Genomic DNA, 24,171 nt, shown 5'->3' with positions numbered 1-24,171 from the left:
AGAGATGACTGAGAAAAGAAGCTTAAAATGAGTCGACTCCTGAATCACTTGTATCGACACTGTGAACAGAGTATTGAACACAAACACGTCCTGTAACAGCGCTCGCTGCTTTTGTAACCGGTTATCTTCGCTGTTAGCTCTATTTTGAAGGTTTTTTGTTTTTTTTCCAAACGGAACTAAATAACATTAAACGTGCGTGTGAGCGTCGCGGTCAGTGAGAATAATTCAATCTGTCTCCCGTGGGTGAAAAATGAATTGCTTTAGTTTTAGAAGTAAAAAAATCTCGTAATGTCACGCCCCCCGGTCAGGCACTCGCGCCCCACAGGTTGAAAATCCCTGCGTTAACGCAGCAACGTGCACTAGGCACACGGTATCGGATGTTTAGTATCGGAGCCTCGTTTGCGAGTACGAGTACGAGTTAATGAGCGCGGTATCGGGCTAATACCCGATACTAGTATCGTTACTCATGCATCTCTAGTAGAAACGGGTGTAAATGGAATAAAAACGGGTGCAAATGCTGTGAAAACGGGTGCAAATGCAGTAAAAACGGGTGTAAGTGGAATAAAAACGGGTGCAAATGCAATAAAGACCGGTGTAAATGGAATAAAAACAGGTGCGAATGCAGTAAAAACAGGTGCAAATGCAATAAAGACAGGTGCAAATGCAATAAAGACAGGTGCAAATGCAGTAAAAACGTGTGCAAATGCAATAGACAGGTGCAAATGCAGTAAAAACGTGTGCAAATGCAATAGACAGGTGCAAATGCAGTAAAAACGTGTGCAAATGCAATAGACAGGTGCAAAAGCCGGTAAAACGTGTGCAAATGCAATAAAAACAGGTGCAAATGCAATAAAAACAGGTGCAAATACAGTTAAAACAGGTGCAAATACAATAAAACGGGTGCAAGTGCAATAAAAACAGGTGCAAATGCAGTAAAAATGTGTGCAAATGCAGTAAAAACAGGTGCAAATGCAGGCTGCTTCTCTAAATAGCTTGAGTTTCAAGCTTCCAAGTTTGGGTCTTGACGGTGCTACCGACCTAACTGGGCGTGTCTGATAGGGGCAAGGTCAGACAGGGTTCGTCTTTGTCCTCACCGCTGATGCAGCGGTCACTCCTGGTGTCCGGTCGAGGCCCCAGCACGAGTAGTGTACACAGGAAATAGCGCCACTCTCGGTATGTACTACAGCCTTTGACCTCAGCTGTGTTAGTAACGATGATGCCCATGTATTCACGCGTGGTGTTGCAGGGCCCGCCGATGCCCTGTGCCAGGCTCGCCGAGAAAGCCGTCGCCCTGCTCTGCTGCGAGAAACTTCACAAAATCGGTGAGACTCGTTTCTCTTAGCGGCTCTCCGTCTCTGAGAAGCGGGAGCCTACGTTTACTGACCTGTGCGTCCGTGCTGCAGGCGAGCTGGACGATCATTTAATGCCGGTCGGAAAGGAGACGGTGAAGTACGAGGAGGAGCTGGACCTGCACGACGAGGAGGAGACGAGTGTTCCGGGAAGGCCGGGCTCCACTAAGAGGAGACAGTGCTACCCCAAAGCTGTGAGTGAAATGCCGGGACCCTGACCAGGATAAAGCGAATGATCAGCATTAAATCAAATAAAACGACTGTAACTGTTAATCGTTTGCTGCTCTGTGTGTGTGTGTGTGTGTGTGTGTGTGTGTGTGTGTGTGTGTGTGTGTGTGTGTTCAGATCCCCGAGTGCCTGCGAGGCAGCTACCCGGTACCCGAGCAGTCCTACTACCTGTACGTGATCGGGATGGTCCTGACAACACCACTACCTGATGAGCTTAACTTTCGGCGGAGGAAGCTTTACCCCCCAGAGGACACCACCAGATGCTTCGGCATCCTCACCGCTAAACCCATACCTCGAGTACGCCGCACATTACTGTATATACACACACACACACACCGACCAGCCATAACGTTATGAGCACTGACAGGTGAAGTGAATAACACTGATTATCTCTTCATCACGGCACCTGTCAGTGGGGGGGATATATTAGACAGCGAGTGACATTTTATCCTCAGAGTTGATGTTAGAAGCAGGAAAAATGGGCCAAATTGTGATGGCTAGACGACCAGTATAGTCAGTATTTATCAAAAGTGGTCCAAGGAAGGAACAGTGGTAAACCGGCGACAGGCTCATGGGCGGCCGAGGCTCGTTGCTGCACGTGGGGAGCGAAGGCCGGCCCGTGTGGTCCGATCCAACAGACGAGCTCCTGTAGCTCAAACTGCTGAAGAAGTTCATGCTGGTTCTGATAGAAAGTGTCAATACACAGAGCATCACAGTTGCTGGGCTGTTTTGGCAGCGAAAGGGGGACCAACACAATATTAGGATGGTGGTCATAATGTTATGCCAGACATCAAGTACAGTTTTGTCCTACACTACCTATAAAAATCAGAATTAAAATATAAAACGGCCCCAAAATATAAAGACACTAAAAAAATAAGCAAACTGCAATCAAGTTATTTTACTTAAATAAAAATTACTCAACCAAATACTCACAAAATCAAACTTTAAATAAATGATCACTTAGCAGATTTTTATTCAAACCTTATTATTACTGAATACAGTAGGGGACCAACTGTGGCGTTGATGGGGCATGGACCGCCAACCTTCTGATCACTAGCTTGGTACCTTCACTGTGGAGCTACTGCTGCCCCACAGAAAACCATGTAACAGATACGAGATTCATTTAAATGCAATTTCTTACAGTCCAAACACCTGATAAACCTCCTCCGAGTTGTGATTACAGGCAACAAAAGGAACTTTCATTAATTTAAGTTTTGTGAACTACTTTCCGCTTTCCTCTACCTTTTACGATCCTAAGTATGAACATTCTAATACCATACCTCCGTGGGAAATCAGAAAACCAGACATCATATTTGACCTTGCCGAAAAGAAGAAAGGAACTACAAACCCAAACACATACATCGATGATTTTCTTACAATTAAAGAAAAATACCCACGCCACCTTGCAATCTATACTGTACAGATGGATCCAAAACTACTGACCAGATAACAGCAGCCATATACGCAAAAGGATATACAAACAAAGACTAACTACCCCAACAATACTCGATTTACAGTGCAGAAGCCCACGTCATACTTATTGCATTAAAATATGCAGAAAAAGAACAAAAGCACAAAATACTAATTTCCACAGATTCTAAATCATGCCTCAAAGCACTACGATCATACACATCAGACCGTCCTGTCATTAGTAACATACAGTGGACGATCAGCATTTTAACAGAGCAAGAATATGACTTACAACTATGCTGGGTACCAGGACACAGTGGAATTACAGGAAATGAAGAAGCAGACCAAGTAGCTAGAGGAAAAACGAGACAAAATACAACGAACATCAAAATCCCATCAACCGACTTAAAAAGCATCAATAAATCTCTACATCAAAGGAAAATAAACTAAAAATACACCCAAACATTAATGCCAAGCCAAGAATCCACCAGGGACGACGCATAGACCAGGTCATATACACGAGGTGCCGAATCGGCCACTCCAGAATAACCCACCAACACCTGATAAAAGGAGAAAACCCCCCAACCTGTGAAACCTGCCAAACACCTGTATCAATAAAACACATCTTGATAGAATGCCCAAAATACACTAAAGAAAGAGAACAAGCACACATGCCAGAAACTATCAAAGAGACTCTCACACAAGACAACACGAGAAGACTTTTAACCCACCTTGCAACCATAAAAATAAAAATGAACATATAATATGAAGACACATACATAAGGCAAGGCAAGGCAAGTTTATTTGTATAGCACCTTTCATACACAGTGGCAATTCAAAGTGCTTTACATAAGGAAAAATTTAAAGCATTAAAACATTCCTGAGATCTAGAACCTCAGAAAGACTTCTTGCAAACATTTAGTTACAATTAAGACAACATGAAATTCAAACGAGAGATAAAAATTAAGAACATGAAAAATTAAAAGAAAATATTGTAAAATATAACCTACAATTTGGGAAATACGAAATTAAAACAAGAGAGATAAGCAATTAAAACATGAAAACTAAAAGAAAATATAGTAAAATATACACTACAATTTAGAATGTACACGACTCTATAAAAAGAATTATTAAGAGCATGAAAAACTAAAAGAAATATGGTAAAATGAGGGTAATAGCAAAAATTTCGAGCTCAATCATAGGCACAAGAAAAAAGAAATGTTTTTAACCTGGATTTAAAGATTTCTACATTTGAGGAACATCTAATATCTCCTGGCAGTCTGTTCCAGTTATACGCAGCCCAACAACTAAATGCTGCTTCACCATGTTTAGTTTGGACTCTGAGCTCAACTAGCTGACCTGAGTCCATGGATCTAAGAGATCTACTGGGTTTATATTCTCTGAACATTTCTGAGATGTATTCTGGGCCGAACCCATTCAGTGATTTATAGACCAGTAGCAGCACTTTAAATTCTATTCTGTAACTAACCGGAAGCCAGTGTAGAGATTTTAGAACTGGAGTGATGTGCTCGGTTCTCTTCGTCTTAGTTAAAACTCTAGCAGCAGCGTTCTGAATGAGCTGTAACTGTTTAATGGTCTTTTTGGGAGGTCCAGTTAAGAGACCATTACAATAGTCCACCCTACTGGAGATAAAAGCATGGATCAGCTTCTCTAGGTCTTGTTGACACAGTAGACCCTTGATTTTGGCTATATTTCTAAGATGGTAGAAGGCTGTTTTGGTGATGGTTTTAATATGGCTGGTGAATGTGAGATCTGAGTCTATTAGAACGCCAAGATTTCGGACTTGGTCTTTGGTTTTTAGAGCCCGGGAACTGAGGTGCTCACTGACACTAGACCTCTTTTCATAATACCTATTACTGCCATTAAATGACACCAGTGTGTTAAACATGGCGTTAAAACTTAAATAAATCAATAAGTATGAACATTCTGGATTCTTCAGTTCAGTCCAAGTTGTGCCAGAGATTATGTCCAAAATCCTGTCAGACAGAGGCATCAAAACATAAAGCAACCATATTGTCACCTGACCCGTGTTAGAAATTCAGCATACAGGAGTCAGGAGACCGGGTCTTCGTTCGAAGAGTCTTTATTAACACGTACAGGCGTATGGCCGCAGCTTGGAAGACCAACACCATCTAACTAGCCATATTTTTGGGGACACTTTTTCTACAGTAGGGCTGAGGGGAGGTATTAAGAAGATGGCACCCAGCCGACCGGTGGCAACGCAGAGTTTCGAACCGAGGAGTTCAGAATCTTGGCGCTGGTGTGCTAGTGAAATATCCGAATAGAATAGCTAGACAACAAGGGAAGGTTGCTCCAATAACCACGCCTTAAAACCTTGGTGAGCAGCTGTTGCTTTTGGGAGCCAAAAACAAGATTTTGAAACAACAGTGGGCACACACACCCCTCCCCCAAACAAAAAAGGCAGTTTTAGGGTTAGAATTTAGCTTAGCGTAGGATGAATCCGTGAATGGAACTTGTGTTGGATCGGCTGGACTGGTGATGGTGCTGATGGTTGTCGACACACTTTTTAATGGTACTTTTTGGGCTGTGTTTCAGATCCCCCATTTCCCAGTGTACACTCGCTCCGGTGAGGTGACCATCTCCATCGAACTGCTGAAGTCGGGCTTCACTCTGAGCTCGGCCCAGCTGGAGCTCATCACCCGTCTGCACCAGTACATCTTCTCCCACATCCTGCGTCTGGAAAAACCCGCGCTGGAGTTCAGGCCCACCGAGGCCGACTCGGCCTACTGCGTTCTACCTCTCAACGTGGGTGAGTGCACATCCTGTCTGCGGCCCGGTGGAAACGTGTCCTCTCGTGCAGAGTTACCAATCGGAGGAATTGATCTTTATGTAACGGGTCTCTGCTTGTTTTGACGAACCGAATCACCAATGTAATGGTCTGCACTGCTCTAACGCGATCAGGGGATGAACACAATGACAATGGGCGACTCTTTATTCCTTCTCTCTCAGTCGTTATTATGCTTGCATACCTGCATATAGGGCTGCAACTAATGATTTTTTTTGGTAGTCGACTAATCTGACGATTATTTTTTCCGATTGGTCAACGATTATTTCTGTCATACCCTCCATCTCTGCCTTAACATAACAAACCGTTGTTATTATGTTATTTAAGTTCCAATATCAAATTAAAATGATGAGTATAATAGTATAGTATAATAGTATAGTATAATAGAATAGTATAATAGTATAGTATTATAATATAGTATAATAGTATAATATAATAGTATAGTATAATAGTATAGTATAATAGAATAGTGTAATAGTTTAATATAATAGTATAGTATAATAGAATAGCATAATAGAATAGTATAATAGTATAATATAATAGTATAGTATAATAGAATAGCATAATAGAATAGTATAATAGTATAGTATTATAATATAGTATAATAGAATAGTATAATAGTATAGTATTATAATATAGTATAATAGTATAATATAATAGTATAGTATAATAGTATAGTATAATAGTATAGTATTATAATATAGTATAATAGTATAATATAATAGTATAGTATAATAGTATAGTATAATAGAATAGTGTAATAGTTTAATATAATAGTATAGTATAATAGTATAGTATAATAGAATAGTATAATAGTATAATATAATAGTATAGTATAATAGAATAGCATAATAGAATAGTATAATAGTATAGTATTATAATATAGTATAATAGTATAGTATAATAGTATAGTATAATAGTATAGTATAATAGAATAGTGTAATAGTTTAATATAATAGTATAGTATAATAGAATAGTATAGTATTATAATATAGTATAATAGTATAATAGAATAGTATAATAGAATAGTATAATAGAATAGTATAGTATAATATAGTATAATAGTATAGTACAGTATAATAGTATAGTATAATATAGTATAATAGTATAGTATAATAGAATAGTATAATAGAATAGTATAATAGTATAGTATTATAATATAGTATAATAGTATAGTATAATAGTATAGTATAATAGTATAGTATTATAATATAGTATAATAGTATAGTATAATAGAATAGTATAATAGTATAATATAATAGTATAGTATAATAGAATAGCATAATAGAATAGTATAATAGTATAGTATTATAATATAGTATAATAGTATAGTATAATAGTATAGTATAATAGTATAGTATAATAGAATAGTGTAATAGTTTAATATTATAGTATAATAGAATAGTATAGTATTATAATATAGTATAATAGTATAATAGAATAGTATAATAGAATAGTATAATAGAATAGTATAGTATAATATAGTATAATAGTATAGTACAGTATAATAGTATAGTATAATATAGTATAATAGTATAGTATAATAGAATAGTATAGTATTATAATATACTGTAGTATAATAGTATAGTATTATAGTATAGTATAGTATTATAATATAGTATAATAGTTTAATATAATAGTATAATATAATAGTATAGTATAATAGAATAGTATAGTATAATAGTATAGTATAATAGTATAGTATAATAGAATAGTATAATATAATATAGTATAATAGTATAGTATAATATAGTATAATAGAATAATATAGTATAATAGAATAGTATAATAGTATAGTATAATAGAATACTATAATAGTATAGTACAGTATAATAGTATAGTATAATAGTCTAGTATAATAGAATAGTATAATAGAATAGTATAGTATAATATAGTATAATAGTATAGTACAGTATAATAGTATAGTATAATAGTATAGTATAATAGTCTAGTAGTATAGTATAGTATAATAGAATAGTATAATAGAATAGTATAATAGAATAGTATAGTATAATAGTATAGTATAATAGTATAGTATAATAGTGTAGTATAATAGTATAGTATAATAGTATAGTATTATAGTATAGTATTATAGTATAATATAGTATAATAGAATAGTATAATAGTATAGTATTATAATATAGTATAATAGTATAATATAATAGTATAATATTATAGTATAATATAATATAATAGTATAGTATAATACAGTATAGTGTAATAGTATAATATAATAGTATAGTATTATAATATAGTGTAATAGTATAGTATAATATAGTATAATACAGTATAATATAATAGTATAGTATAATAGTATAGTATAATAGTATAGTATAATAGTATAGTATAATAGAATAGTATTATAATAGTGTAATAGTATAATATAATAGTATAGTATAATAGTATAGTATAATAGAATAGTATTATAATATAGTGTAATAGTATAGTATAATATAGTATAATACAGTATAATATAATAGTATAGTATAATAGTATAGTATAATAGTATAGTATAATAGAATAGTATTATAATATAGTGTAATAGTATAGTATAATAGTATAGTATAATAGTATAGTATAATAGAATAGTATTATAATATAGTGTAATAGTATAATATAATAGTATAGTATAATAGTATAATATAATAGTATAGTATAATAGAATAGTATAGTATAATAGTATAGTATAATAGTATAGTATAATAGAATAGTATAATATAATATAGTATAATAGTATAGTATAATATAGTATAATAGAATAATATAGTATAATAGAATAGTATAATAGTATAGTATAATAGAATACTATAATAGTATAGTACAGTATAATAGTATAGTATAATAGTCTAGTATAATAGAATAGTATAATAGAATAGTATAGTATAATATAGTATAATAGTATAGTACAGTATAATAGTATAGTATAATAGTATAGTATAATAGTCTAGTAGTATAGTATAGTATAATAGAATAGTATAATAGAATAGTATAATAGAATAGTATAGTATAATAGTATAGTATAATAGTATAGTATAATAGTGTAGTATAATAGTATAGTATAATAGTATAGTATTATAGTATAGTATTATAGTATAATATAGTATAATAGAATAGTATAATAGTATAGTATTATAATATAGTATAATAGTATAATATAATAGTATAATATTATAGTATAATATAATATAATAGTATAGTATAATACAGTATAGTGTAATAGTATAATATAATAGTATAGTATTATAATATAGTGTAATAGTATAGTATAATATAGTATAATACAGTATAATATAATAGTATAGTATAATAGTATAGTATAATAGTATAGTATAATAGTATAGTATAATAGAATAGTATTATAATAGTGTAATAGTATAATATAATAGTATAGTATAATAGTATAGTATAATAGAATAGTATTATAATATAGTGTAATAGTATAGTATAATATAGTATAATACAGTATAATATAATAGTATAGTATAATAGTATAGTATAATAGTATAGTATAATAGAATAGTATTATAATATAGTGTAATAGTATAGTATAATAGTATAGTATAATAGTATAGTATAATAGAATAGTATTATAATATAGTGTAATAGTATAATATAATAGTATAGTATAATAGTATAGTAACGAATTAACTCTTAACAAGTAATTTTGATAGAATTCACCAAAATAAGGGTACTAATATTATTACTTTTACAATTACATTTAACCTAGTTTGGTTTTTTATCTTCCCAAGTTGGCGATTCCACGACTCTGGACATGGACTTCAGGTTTATGGAGGATATTGAGAAATCCGAAGCACGCACTGGCATTCCGAGCACACAGTACACCAAGCAGAACCTGTTCACTTTCAAACTGGAGGACTACCAAGATGCTGTCATCATTCCACGGTGAGGAAAGTTTGCTTACTTTGTCCTTGTGAAGGGTGTGACGCATGGGTCACAGACTGGCAGAGAGACCACACCTCTTTCCTTAAGACTGACAGGCCACGCCTCTTTAACTGTGACTGACAGGCCACACCATTTTCCTGCGACTGACTGGCCACTCATTTTTTCCCCGAGACTGGTGGGCCATGCCTCTTTTTCAGTGCGACTGACTGGCAGACAGGCCACACCTCTTTAACTGCGACTGACTGGCAGACAGGCCACACCTCTTTAACTGTCACTGACTGGCAGACAGGCCACACCTCTTTAACTGCGACTGACTGGCAGACAGGCCACACCTCTTTCCCTGCGACTGACAGGCCATGCCTCTTTTCATGACTAATGGGCCATGCCTCTTTCCCTGGGACTGAGGGGCTATGCCTGTTTTCCTGAAAATTACAGGCCACACCTCTTTCTCTGCTTTTGACAGGCCATGAGTCTTTCACTGTGACTGATGGGCCCGCCTCTTTTACTGCGACTTATGGGCCATGCTTCTTTTACTGTGACCGATGGCCACCCCTGTTTTACTGCAAACGATGGGCCGTAAGTCTTTCACTGTGACTGAAAAGCCCATCAGTAGCAGGGAAAGAGGTGTGGTCTCTCTGGGCATCTCTTTTACTTTGACTTATGGTCCTGTATCGTTTACTGCGACTGATGGGCCATGCCTCTTTCTCTGAGACCGACATGCCACACCCCTTTTCCTGTAAATGACTTGCCACTGTTTGGTTCATGCAATTAAAGACTGTAAATATTTATACTGTCATTGAGAATATCTGAATCTCTGCCCCTCAGGTATCGAAATTTCGACCAGCCGCACCGCTTTTACGTAGCCGACGTGTACACAGACCTCACACCTCTGAGTAAATTCCCCTCGCCGGAGTACGAGACGTTCGCCGAGTACTACAAAACCAAGTACAACCTGGACCTGTCCAACGTCAACCAGCCCCTCCTCGATGTGGACCACACGTCCTCCAGGTGAGCACGGTTATCGTGTTGGAAAAATAAGCCATATAAAATATGCAATCGGTTCATAAATAACCCCCCCCAATCACCCCCACAGACTAAACCTGTTAACTCCTCGACACCTGAATCAGAAGGGTAAAGCTCTGCCCCTCAGCAGCGCCGAGAAGAGGAAAGCCAAGTGGGAGAGTCTACAAAACAAGCAGGTATTCATCTAAGGACAATTTACTCCAGTGTCCTGCGCAGAGCCCTGACCTCAGTCCCACTCGGAGTTTCACAGCTCTGGGATGAACCGGAACTCCGACATCAGCGCCCGACCACACGAATGCTGTCGTATTTTGATTGAAATGGCACAAATTCCCACACGCAGACATACTTCAGAGTCATGTGAGAAGCCTTCTCAGAGAAGCGGCTGTTAGAGGCTCATGGACTAGTAATCAGAAGGTTGCTGGTTCAAGCCCTACCACTGCCAGTTTGCTCTTGTTGGGCCCTTAAACAAGGCCCTTGACAATCAATTGCGTAAATGTAAATATCCAACAATCTCATGGTCAGGCGTCCACATACTTTTGGCAATATCGTGTAGTTTTACTTTATTTAAAGAAATCTGACAACTTTGGCTGTGTTCCAATTAGGGTTGCAGCTATTGATTATTTTTGTAATCGAGTATTCTATCGATCATTCCAGCGATTAATCGAGTAATCGGATAAGAAACACTTCTGCTTTAATAAAGAGCAAAAATAAATACGTATAAGATTAAATAAGACGCGTCTCCTAAAACAAACTGCACATTTTTATTCCTTGCATACAGTACAGTTTTAAAGAGAACATTTTTGAAATGCAAATACATCAAAAATAAATCAAATTACTTTTAAAATGTAAACAGGCAACCTAAAACTAAGGCATAAATAATAATAAACGCTAATACATGAACATCGCCTCTAATTTGTGCAACTTTCAGAACTAAGTTTCAGCTACAGCTCACGCAGAACATAAAGCTTTAATATTTAGTCGGGAGGTTTTGTGGCGTTTGTAGGAGGTTCTGTCAGGATTGTATCTCCTAGATGAGGTAGGTCTGGTGTTTGTGTGTGTGTGTGTACGTGTGTGTTTGCCTGAGTCTTCAAAAAAGCCTGTGGTGGTTGCAGTGAAGAAAAGGCAGAGTATCAACACGACGCTCCGATGGTGTAGATGTTGTTCTGAGTTTGAAATGATCTCAAACTCTCTGTCCAGTCTCGTCTGTTCGCCTCTCGATATTTTCTCTCTCTCTCTCCATTCTGCAGTCCGCGCTATCGGATCTCGGCTGTGTCGTAAATCGCGCTTTCATACTGGACGGTGAGCAGGGGCGGCGAGCGTGTCCAGTATTCGTTGAACTGTAGGCGGAAGGTACCCGGTTTAGGTCCCGTTAGGTACTGTTAGAGTATGAGATTTGGGACCTGATCACAGTGTGAACGCGTCGTGTAAAAGTGGTTTAAACGATGCGAAAGATTTGCATCGATGATTTTTAGTAATCGAATTACTCGACTTTCTCGATGAATCGTTTCAGCCCTGATTCCAATCCACATCATTGCCCCTCTTTCCACAATACTGTGTGTGTGTGTGTGTGTGTGTGTGTTGGAATAGATGTGCATTTAGTCAAAAGAGCATCAGTACAAGAAAGGACCTTCCCCAAACTGTTTGATTCATCTGAGATCATTGTTTAGCCGTATAGTGCACGTAATGTGTGGTTGGAGAAACAAACCATGACGACGTTCATGTTTCATCCTCGTCCGTTCAGATTTTAGTTCCCGAACTGTGTGCCATCCACCCCATTCCTGCCTCGCTGTGGAGAAAAGCCGTGTGCCTTCCCAGCATCCTCTACAGGCTGCACTGCCTCCTGACCGCTGAGGAACTGCGGGCTCAGACGGCCATCGACGCCGGGGTGGGGGCGCAGAGCCTGCCGCCTGACTTCAGGTCAGTTCTTCAACTGTACATTATTAAAAAGGAGTCTTTGGGTCATTGTCCAATAACGTCAAGTACGGTGCTGAATAATACTGGACAGGGGTTCAGCAGTTAGGGTAGTGGACTAGTAATCGGAAGGTTGCTGGTTATAGCCCCACTATACTATCAAATAAATTATTTAAATTACAAATATGAAGTCGGACCACATGTTAGACATCTGGATCTGTGTGGAACCTTAATTCTTTTACAATATTAATGTGGATATTTTGCATCTGTCCATTCTATCAGCTCCACTTACCATATAGAAGCACTTTGTAGTTCTACAATTACTGACTGTAGTCCATCTGTTTCTCTGCATGCTTTGTTAGCCCCCTTTCATGCTGTTCTTCAATGGTCAGGACCACCACAGGACCACCACAGAGCAGGTATTATTTAGGTGGTGGATGATTCTCAGCACTGCAGTCACACTGACATGGTGGTGGTGTGTTAGTGTGTGTCGTGCTGGTATGAGTGGATCAGACACAGCAGCGCTGCTGGAGTTTTTAAACACCGTGTCCACTCACTGTCCACTCTATTAGACACTCCTACCTAGTCGGTCCACCTTGTAGATGTAAAGTCAGAGACGATCGCTCATCTATCGCTGCTGTTTGAGTCGGTCATCTTCTAGACCTTCATCAGTGGGCACAGGGCGCTGTTGGCTGGATATATTTTTGGTCGGTGGACTATTCTCAGTCCAGCAGTGACAGTGAGGTGTTTATAAACTCCACTCATACCAGCACAACACACACTAACACACCACCACCATGTCAGTGTCACTGCAGTGCTGAGAATCACCCACCACCTAAATAATACCTGCTCTGTGGTGGTCCTGTGGGGGTCCTGACCATTGAAGAACAGCATGAGATAAAGTATGTAGAGTAATAGATGGACTACAGTCAGTAATTGTAGACCTACAAAGTGCTTCTATATGGTAAGTGGGGCTGATAAAATGGACAGTGAGTGTAGAAACAAGGAGGTGGTTTTAATGTTATGGAAAAACGGCTTTAGTGCCGGCTGTGGAGAAACGGGGCTAAAAATGCACCAATTTAATTCATATTAGCGTTTGCTGAAGAAATTTCTTCCCTGATTTTCCGGCAGGTATCCCAATTTGGACTTCGGCTGGAAGAAATCCATCGACAGCAAGTCGTTCATTTCCGGTTCCAGCACGGGCGCCGAGAACGAGGAAGACGACGGCGACGGCGACTCGGACGATCACTGTGAGCGTGGCTCGAGCTTAGCAGCCCCCGATTACACTGCCCAGGAGGACCCCAGCTCTGGCTCCTCTGAACCCCTAGAGGGCGCCGTGTCTAAAACGAGCAGCGACCCGCCAGACATAATAAACAGCGAGAGCGTTCGCGAGCACCCCGCCGACCTCAGTGACTGCCAGCCAGAGAGCGACGCCTCAGCACAAACCACTACCTCAGTCCCGAGCGGCGAGCCCGCGGCCGGCCATGAATGTAACTCGGACGGGAAAGTCGGAATCCACGACACACCTACCTCAGAACCGACCGGCACAGAAGCACCGTCGGCTGCGTCGGCCGTAGCCGTTAGCGGGGACTGCGTGAAAGCGCTGGGGCCCAACCCGGGTCTCATCCTGCAGGCCCTCACCCTCTCCAACGCCAGCGATGGGTTTAACCTGGAGCGACTGGAGATGCTGGGCGACTCGTTCCTCAAACACGCCATCACCACCTACCTGTTCTGCACCTACCCCGACGCCCACGAGGGACGCCTGTCCTACATGAGGAGCAAGAAGGTAGGTACAGGCATGGCGTCATGGGGTAACTCCGACCTCTTCCGGCCGGTTGAGGCGCCTGCACAGGGTGTGGCTGATCACGGATGGCAGTGTATGGCTCTCTGCACACGATACTCACCCTGTACTCTGGGAGAACTCCGCCCCTGTCTGGTAAAAATAAGCGGTGGGTGACTGTGCGTGTTTTGGAGAGGGCCTGTTTCACCCTGTTTAGTTACCCTCTGACTGAGGAGGGCTGTGGACTGCTCCTGACCACTTCTTTTCCCCTGCTAGAAGCAGTATCTCACAGACAATCAGTATTACGTGCGCAGAGCCACGCACTACCATCCGTGATGCGACACGTACTACTGTCGCCAGGGGAACGGTACCTGTCTGACTGCACTGTGCCGAGTGTGAAGTGTGGTGGAGGGGGGATTATGGTGTGGGGGTGTTTTTCAGGAGTCGGGCTCGACCCCTTAGTTCCAGTGAAAGGAACTCTTAATGCTCCAGCACACCAAGAGATTTTGGACAATTTCATGCTCCCAACTCTGTGGGAACAGTTTGGGGATGGCCCCTTCCTGTTCCAACATGACTGCGCACCAGTGCACAAAGCACAAGGTCCATAAAGACGTCGATGAGCCAGTCTGGTGTGGAAGAACTTGAGTCCTGACCTCAACCCGACAGAACACCTTTGGGATGAATTAGAGCGGACACTGTGAGCCGGGCCTTCTCGTCCAACATCAGTGTCTGACCTCACAAATGTGCTTCTGGAAGAACGGTCAAAGATTCCCATAAACACACTCCTAAACCTTGTGGAAAGCCTTCCCAGAAGAGGTGAAGCTGTTATAGCTGCAAAGTGTGGCGACATCATATTAAACCAGGGGTGGGCAATTAAATTTTCCAAGGGGCCACATAAGAAACTGGGACTGTTGTGGAGGGCCGGACCAATAAGGTGAACTTAATTCTGCTCAATATTAATTTTATCTCTTTATTTACATTTACATTACATTTTCAGCATTCAGCGTTGACGTCTTTATCCAAAGCGACTTACAATATAGTTACACTATACAGTCTGAGCAATTGAGGGTTAAGGGCCTTGCTCAAGGGCCCAACAGCAGCAACCTGGCAGTGGAGGGGCTTGAACCAGCGACCTTGTATTTACTAGTCCAGTACCTTAAGCACTACGCTACAACTGCCCACTCTTTATGAGAAGCAGTAAATTGTGCAGTTCTAATAAGCTGTTAATGTTTAGATGTTACATTTAGAAAATTAGAAGTAGGCAGAGAAAAAACATCAACATTATTTTACTTTTTAAACAAATAAATGCAAAAAAAAAAACCCAACAAATAAACAAATGTGAACAAAATGTGCAGGTTTTTAAACTTTACACTATTTTGTTTTGAGTCTAATGAGTCTTATTTGTTTTTCAGTCCTTTGTTATTGTTGGATATTCTTTTTAAAATCACTGAGTTGGTCCTGATTGCTTCAGATCTGGATGTGTTAAACTTTATAAAAAAAGTCCTTGTTGCTTTTGCAGTTTAGTTAATGAAGCTTCAGGTGTGACGCTCCGCATCGTTCATGTTCTTATATTTCTGTTTAGTACCGTAACAGCGATTTAGAGCCTAAATTCTGATCCTTAACCAGCGTTACATCTGACTTCAGAACTTCATGTCCTGTTAAAAACTCCACCGTCAGTCACACTCAGTTCTGTTCGCATTACGGTGAAGCTGATACACTCGCACACACACGTAAATCGAAACTTGCGGATATTTAAAGACACGGCGCTCCCGTCAAAATCAATCCTGTTGTAATGCATGTTTTTTTTTTATTATTTTTTTTATATATATATATATTTTTTAATTTTTACCCCTTTTTCTCCCCCTTTTTAGCGCATCCAATTGTTCAATTAGCATCGTGCTTCCTCTCTGTCTATGCCGAACCCTGCCCCGACCGAGGTGATCGAAGCTAACCCGTATCCCCTCCGAAACACGAGCAGCAGCCGGATGCATCTTTGCCACCCACACATCGACGAGTTTGGCGCCACCTAGCGTTGCATGCGGAGAGACACACCCTAAGGGCACCCTCTCCCATCTCTGTGTAAGCGCCTCCAATCAGCCGGCAGAGAACGCAATCGCATTCTGACAGAGAGAGACCCACATCCGGTTCTTTGTCCCACCCCCCACATGAGCGACCGGCCAATCGTTGCTCATATAGCCACTCAGCTTCGAACCGGTAAAGCGAGGCTGGATTCGATACCACGCTTCTCAGAATCCAGCCCTGGTTGCAGCGCGTTTCTTTTTACCGCTGCGCCACCTGTAATGCATGTTTGATGTACATTTATTTACATCTAAATTGTAATTGCCACGGACCTCATGCGGGCCGGTTGGGGATGTCTCGTACAATGCCCAGGTCTGTATTAAACCCTGTGGATTAAGAATGGGAGTCACTCGGGTTCATATGCGTGTGAAGGCAGACGAGCGAATACTTTTGGCGATGTAGTGTACTTATTTTACATTTATTTATGTGTAGTTGATTTTATACACCTGATGAGTTTTGGCACAGGGTGTCGGGCCACGTTTCTGGTACTTAAAAATGTTCCTAAATACCGTCATAGATTATTCTAGATTAATCTAAGCGATTGATCAGTCTCTCAAATCCACCTGTTTCCTGCCTCGTATTTTCCAGGTCAGTAACTGTAACCTGTATCGTCTGGGGAAGAAGAAAGGTCTGCCCAGCAGGATGGTGGTGTCCATCTTCGATCCCCCGGTGAACTGGCTGCCCCCGGGCTACGTGGTGAACCAGGACAAGAGCGCCACCGACAAGTGGGACTCGGATGAGGTCGGTCTCTCGCCGTGTTTACTCTGTACTCCAGGCTTCACTTCACTTAGTATCAACGGGCATCTTCATGCACAATTACCCCCCCACTGTCCATGCCTCTGACTTCAGGTATTAGGAACAGCTTGGCCTGCTTCGTTTGGGAAGTGCTTTTTCGGGGCCTGTCACCGGGGGGCGCCACATACTTCCTTCCTGGGGTTCTGTCGCTCACCTCAGAATTATTACATTCACATTTCGACGTTTAGCAGACAAACGTACTACGATTTAAGCAACTGAGGGTTAAGGGCCTTGCTCGAGGGCCCAACTGTGGCAACCTAGCAGTGGTGGGGCTTGAACCAGTGACCTTTCGATTACTAGTCCTGTACCTTAACCTTCCCTGTTTTTGGCATGCCTGTGCCCCTGTGCACAAAGCAAAGCTCTATAAAGACATTGAAGAAAAGCTCGGTTTAAAGAAACTAAACAGGCACAAATTCCAACAGTCATGCTTCAATTTCTCGTGAGCCCAACTAGCTGATGGTCAGGAGTCCCAATACTTTCGGCCGTACAGTGTATTAAACACCCTGAAACTCCAAACCGTCCCCTTGAAGATGCTGGAGCGGATTTCTTAATAAAACCGGGGGTTTCACGTTGCCGTATATCGGTCTGTACGTTTATCTTGGCGCTACACCAGCGTTACCGCGCACAATTTCAGGAGCTTTTAGTGCCGTTATGCTAGAACCCTCCCAGCGGGGTTCTGCAGGAACCCCACAGACCCGCCGGAGGGACCGGAGTTTATACTGTATTAAATTTTAAAGGCGTTTTTGAGAGCCGCCAGCTGCTGCTGTTACGTTTCTATATTAACTTTAATCTAATTTTACATTTTGGGTTTTTTTTTAGTGTAAGAATTTTTACATTAAAGGACTGGTGGGTAATTTCCAGCTCCAGCACAGAGTAAATACAGTAAATAAAATACAGTAAAATAAAGTAAAATATTGATTATGTAATGCTAATATTGTTGCTTATATTGTTATTACTATTACATGACTAAGTCTTATAAGCTGTACTATATTACTGTATTGTAATTATAAATTACTATAGTATTAGACTATAATATTACTATTATGAGGCGATAAGGCTTATAAGCTTTATCGTACTTCTATATTATAATTATAATTTTATATTACTCTATTACAAGGCTATATTATTACTATTATGAGGCTTATAAGCTGTACTATATTATAATGATATATTACTATATAATTAAACTGTATTATTACTATTTTAAGGCTATAAGGCTTATAAGCTGTACTATATTACTATATTATAATTATACTTTACTAGGCTTTTATATGCTATACTATATTATTGTAATCATAAATTACTATGTTATGAGGCTTTACTATTATAACAAGCATATGAGGCTTATAAGCTGTAATATATTACTATATTATAATTACATAATATTATATTACAAGGCTATACTATTACCATTTTAAGGCTATAAGGCTTATAAGCTGTACTATATTACTATATTATTATATTATATATTACTATATTATTGGACTATATTATTACTATTTTAAGGCTATAAGGCTTATAAGCTATTCTATATTACTATATTATAATTATACATTACTATATTATAAGGCTATATTATTACTATTATAAGGCTTATAAGCTATACTATATTACTATATTACTATATTATATTATATATTACTATATAATTGGACTATATTATTACTATTTTAAGGCTATAAGGCTTATAAGCTATACTATATTACTATATTATAATTATACATTACTATATTATAAGGCTATATTATTACTATTATAAGGCTTATAAGCTGTACTATATTACTATATTATAATTATACATTACTATATTATAAGGCTATATTATTACTATTATAAGGCTTATAAGCTATACTATATTACTATATTATAATTATACATTACTATATTATAAGGCTGTATTATTACTATTATAAGGCTTATAAGCTATACTATATTACTATATTATAATTATACATTACTATATTATAAGGCTATATTATTACTATTATAAGGCTTATAAGCTATACTATATTACTATATTACTATATTATATTATATATTACTATATAATTGGACTATATTATTACTATTTTAAGGCTATAAGGCTTATAAGCTATACTATATTACTATATTATAATTATACATTACTATATTATAAGGCTATATTATTACTATTATAAGGCTTATAAGCTGTACTATATTACTATATTATAATTATACATTACTATATTATAAGGCTATATTATTACTATTATAAGGCTTATAAGCTATACTATATTACTATATTATAATTATACATTACTATATTATAAGGCTGTATTATTACTATTATAAGGCTTATAAGCTATACTATATTACTATATTATAATTATACATTACTATATTATAAGGCTATATTATTACTATTGTAAGGCTTATAAGCTATACTATATTACTATATTATTATATTATATTATATATTACTGTATGATTAGACCATATTATTACTATTTTAAGGCTATAAGGCTTATAAGCTATACTATATTACTATATTATTATATTATATTATATATTACTATATGATTAGACCATATTATTACTATTTTAAGGCTATAAGGCTTATAAGCTGTACTATATTACTATATTATTATATTATATTATATATTACTATATGATTAGACCATATTATTACTATTTTAAGGCTATAAGGCTTATAAGCTATACTATATTACTATATTATTATATTATATATTACTATATGATTAGACCATATTATTACTATTTTAAGGCTATAAGGCTTATAAGCTATACTATATTACTATATTGTAATTATATATTACTGTTTTATAAGGCTATATTATTACTATTATAAGGCTTATAAGCTATACTATATTACTATATTATTATATTATATTATATATTACTGTATGATTAGACCATATTATTACTATTTTAAGGCTATAAGGCTTATAAGCTATACTATATTACTATATTGTAATTATATATTACTGTTTTATAAGGCTATATTATTACTATTATAAGGCTTATAAGCTATACTATATTACTATATTGTAATTATATATTACTGTTTTATAAGGCTATATTATTACTATTATAAGGCTTATAAGCTGTACTATATTACTATATTATTATATTATATTATATTATATATTACTATATGATTAGACCATATTATTACTATTTGAAGGCTATAAGGCTTATAAGCTATACTATATTACTATATTGTAATTATATATTACTGTTTTATAAGGCTATATTATTACTATTATAAGGCTTATAAGCTATACTATATTACTATATTGTAATTATATATTACTGTTTTATAAGGCTATATTATTACTATTATAAGGCTTATAAGCTGTACTATATTACTATATTATTATATTATATTATATTATATATTACTATATGATTAGACCATATTATTACTATTTGAAGGCTATAAGGCTTATAAGCTATACTATATTACTATATTGTAATTATATATTACTGTTTTATAAGTCTATACTATCAATATTATTAGGCAATGGTCTGGCCAAGCCCTGCAATTCCTGCTGATCACCCAGTGTTTCCCAGGGGAACTGGATCTGCCGTGACCCTGACCAGGATAAAGTGGTTCATTTATTTTAGTTATATTTATTTTTCTCACCCAGCGGTTGCTCGACTGTATAATATGACTAAAAAAAAGTTAATTTCTTGGTATCATATCATTAGTCAATCAGCATTTCTGGTTATTTGGTTTGATGTTATAACCCCAAATAAAAAAAAATAAAAAGAAAAGTTGGGACAGTATAGAAAATGCATTTTTTCTCTGATCCATTCCTGCATTTCAAGCTAGCGACACGTTCCAAAAATAGTTGGGACGGGAACATTTTTAGGGTGAGTGATGGGGTAAAAAATAAATAAATAATGATGTGATATCAGTTTTTCTGATATAGGGTTCTATTTGAGGGGCGTAAAAATGTCGATGACTAAGATATCAATGCCCGTCTACTACTGGTCACATGTTTTTCTATTTCTATTGGGTGATAAAAAAAAAGTAATCAGGAATATTTTTTTTAATGTTTCCTAATCATCCTAAAACCAAACTGCAAAAAAAATAATCTTTTGAGTAATTATGAGTACAGTGTCCATGAAAGGCAGAGTCTTCCCATGTCCCAAATTTTCTGATGTGGGGTTTTAATTGAGGGGCGTAAAAATTAGTCTGTGACTAAGATGCCACTTCAGACAGTCCTGAAAAAGCACGTTGACAGTTTGTGATTTTGCGCTTCATACGTGGTTTAACATGTGTTCCTGATCAGCACGTCTGTAAAAACAAAAACAGAGGAGAATCGGATCGGTGGGAGATCAGTAGGAAAATGTGGAGCGTGTACCCCTGCGTTCGAGCGAGACTTCTCGGAGCTGTGTTGTGTGTTTTGGGTCGCCCGGTGCGGTTTAGCTTTAGTCGTGGTGTGGGTGAAGATTATGGCGCTTTGTGCCCCAGGCTGACTCACTTTCAGCCTCGACTCTGTGTATTATTACAATATTGGATGTCAAGGCTGTTAAGGTTTTAATGAATATTCATCTGAATGTCTCCCACATGGTCAGCCTTATGGCGCGCTAATGCTGTAAAGATGATATTCAGGATGCGTGTCGGCCGCTGGATCGGGTTCGAGCCGGTGACTCACGGCGTGTACATTTAAAACCCTCCTGGGTTTATTTTAATGTGGCGTTTTAAGCCCGGCGCTAGTCGTAATCGGTGCAAATCCCTCTCTGTGAACGCTGCCTCTCAGAGCTGTGGTGATTTTCCGCTAAACAGACTATTCAGAACCCCATCGTAAGCTAAAAATATCGTAACACTAAGACAGTACCACGGTAGCCTAACCTAAACCCAGCCTTCCAAGCCTAAAGTATCGGAACGGTGATCAGTAATTCGACATTAAACATTTTATATAGATGTGTAAATATTGTGAAAGCTTCATCATAATAATAGCAGTTTACAATAAGTAAACAATAATAAAACAAATACATCCTGATGCATTATCTAGGGCTGGGGCGGTACATCGCAAATATCGATATATTCGATATTACTTTTCACACGATGTTGAAAATGACCATCTACATTTACATTTTCGGCATTTAGCAGACGCCTTTATCCTAAGCGACTTACATTACAGTTACAATATACAGTCAGAGCAACTGAGGGTAAAGGGCCTTGCAACTGGCAGGTGGGGCTTGATCCAGCAACCTTTGGATTACTAGTCCTGTGCCTTAACCACTAGGCTACAGCTTATATCGAGTATGCCTAAGATAAACTGGTTACCGTTTGAGAACTTTTAAAACAGAGCACAGAAGCTGTGATGTAAACTGAATCACTAAAATGAGTCAGAAACGACTCTTTTCAAACAAACGATTCATTGGAATTCGAATCAGGGAGCTGTGCTCTTATCTATGGTAAAGATTCGTTCGTTATGCTCACTCCGTTTCATTATGGTGTCGTGCGTAAACGACTCTATGAATCGGTTCGTTTGTTAAAGAGATTCAGTCGTGGTCCAGGCCTTGATAAACAGCTGTATAAACTAGGGCTGGGCGATATGACTGAAAAACTCATGTCTTGATATGCTTTTGAGAAGTGGCGATATACGATACGATGCGATATAATGTAGACTTAAAGTACAGTGGCAGACCGCTGCCCGTATTTTAGCTTATATTGTTTATCTTAAAAATTGACAGAATTACAGTTTATATTTTGTATTATTAGAAAGCTGTATTTGTATTAATATTGACAATATTTATATCAAACAAGACAGCAGAATCTCACAATCACATTTATGCTGTTCATTTTACTTCAAATAAATGAGCATCAAAAAAATATTTGATAATGCTTCGCTATCATTGCAAAATGAAAGCGCACGGTAAACAGCAGAACCGCGACCCAGATCAACCACACAGCAGCATAAAAATCATAACCGCTGCTTACCTGAGCTTCTCTTCTTCAAATTGAGAACACATCCTATATCCGTGTGTTGTTCCGTTAGGGATAGAATCTACTTGTTTTCCTTCTTGGCGACCATCCTGTATATTTCCAGAATATTTCCAGAATATAAAAATTCATATTTAACTGTGTTTGTCCACCTAACTAATGAAAACCGTTTTAGAACGTTTTTGAAACTGGTAATTCGTTCACTAAGCCGTCACTTATACAACAACCAATGAAGAGAGAGATTCCGCCCAGAATCTGAATTCAGAAGCTCTGATTGGTTTATACAGCTGAATCTCTTCAACAAATGAACTGAAACAGTGAACAAAACGAATGAATCTTTACTATAGATAAGAGCACAGCTCCCTGATTCGATTCCAATGAATCATTCGTTTGAAAAGAGTCGTTTCTGACTCGTTGACTCAGTGATTCACGCCCACCCGCTCATAGGCGAAGGAAAGCGTTCCGCGCGGCATATGATCAGTTTCAACATCGTGTAAAGAATAATATCGAATAAACCGATATTTGCGATATACCGCCCAGCCCTAGTATAAACCAATCAGAGCTTCCGAATTCAGATTATGGGAGGAATTTCAATCTCTCTCTTAATTGGTTGTAGATGCATAGGTGACAGTTTAGTGAACGAAATTACCAGTTTCAGCTTTTTACCTTAAAAGCCGAGAGAATAAATGATATAAAACGTTTTTTGTTAGTTAGGTGGACAAACGGTTTGGATTTATATATTCTGGAAATATTCTAGAAACATTCTGGAAACATACAAGATAGCCTCCAAGAAGAAAAACAAGTACATTCTATCCCTAATGGAACTACACATGGATACAGATTTTGGTCTGAATTTGAAGAAGAGAAGCTCAGATAAGCAGCGGTGATGATTTTATGCTGCTGTGTTTTTACAAAAATGATGTAC

The 24,171-nt window shown here is 37.5% G+C and overlaps 1 protein-coding gene across 1 annotated transcript in view; it reads left to right on the top strand.

Moving 5' to 3' along the window:
• The window catches only part of dicer1 (dicer 1, ribonuclease type III), a 73,676-nt gene that overhangs the window by 40,969 nt on the left and 8,536 nt on the right, over positions 1-24,171 (top strand). The window contains exons 14-23 of the mRNA XM_063007257.1: positions 1,247-1,322; positions 1,404-1,543; positions 1,695-1,874; positions 5,565-5,778; positions 9,564-9,717; positions 10,543-10,725; positions 10,811-10,916; positions 12,482-12,657; positions 13,783-14,437; positions 17,099-17,251. Of these exons, the coding sequence (XP_062863327.1) occupies positions 1,247-1,322; positions 1,404-1,543; positions 1,695-1,874; positions 5,565-5,778; positions 9,564-9,717; positions 10,543-10,725; positions 10,811-10,916; positions 12,482-12,657; positions 13,783-14,437; positions 17,099-17,251 (2,037 nt within the window). The remainder of the gene's footprint in view (positions 1-1,246; positions 1,323-1,403; positions 1,544-1,694; positions 1,875-5,564; positions 5,779-9,563; positions 9,718-10,542; positions 10,726-10,810; positions 10,917-12,481; positions 12,658-13,782; positions 14,438-17,098; positions 17,252-24,171) is intronic.

The sequence above is a fragment of the Trichomycterus rosablanca genome, chromosome 13 (genome assembly GCF_030014385.1).
Source record: "Trichomycterus rosablanca isolate fTriRos1 chromosome 13, fTriRos1.hap1, whole genome shotgun sequence".
NCBI classification, from domain to species: domain Eukaryota; kingdom Metazoa; phylum Chordata; class Actinopteri; order Siluriformes; family Trichomycteridae; genus Trichomycterus; species Trichomycterus rosablanca.
The sequence above is the reverse complement of the archived record's forward strand: the minus strand, read 5'-3'. Positions and strand labels throughout refer to the sequence as shown.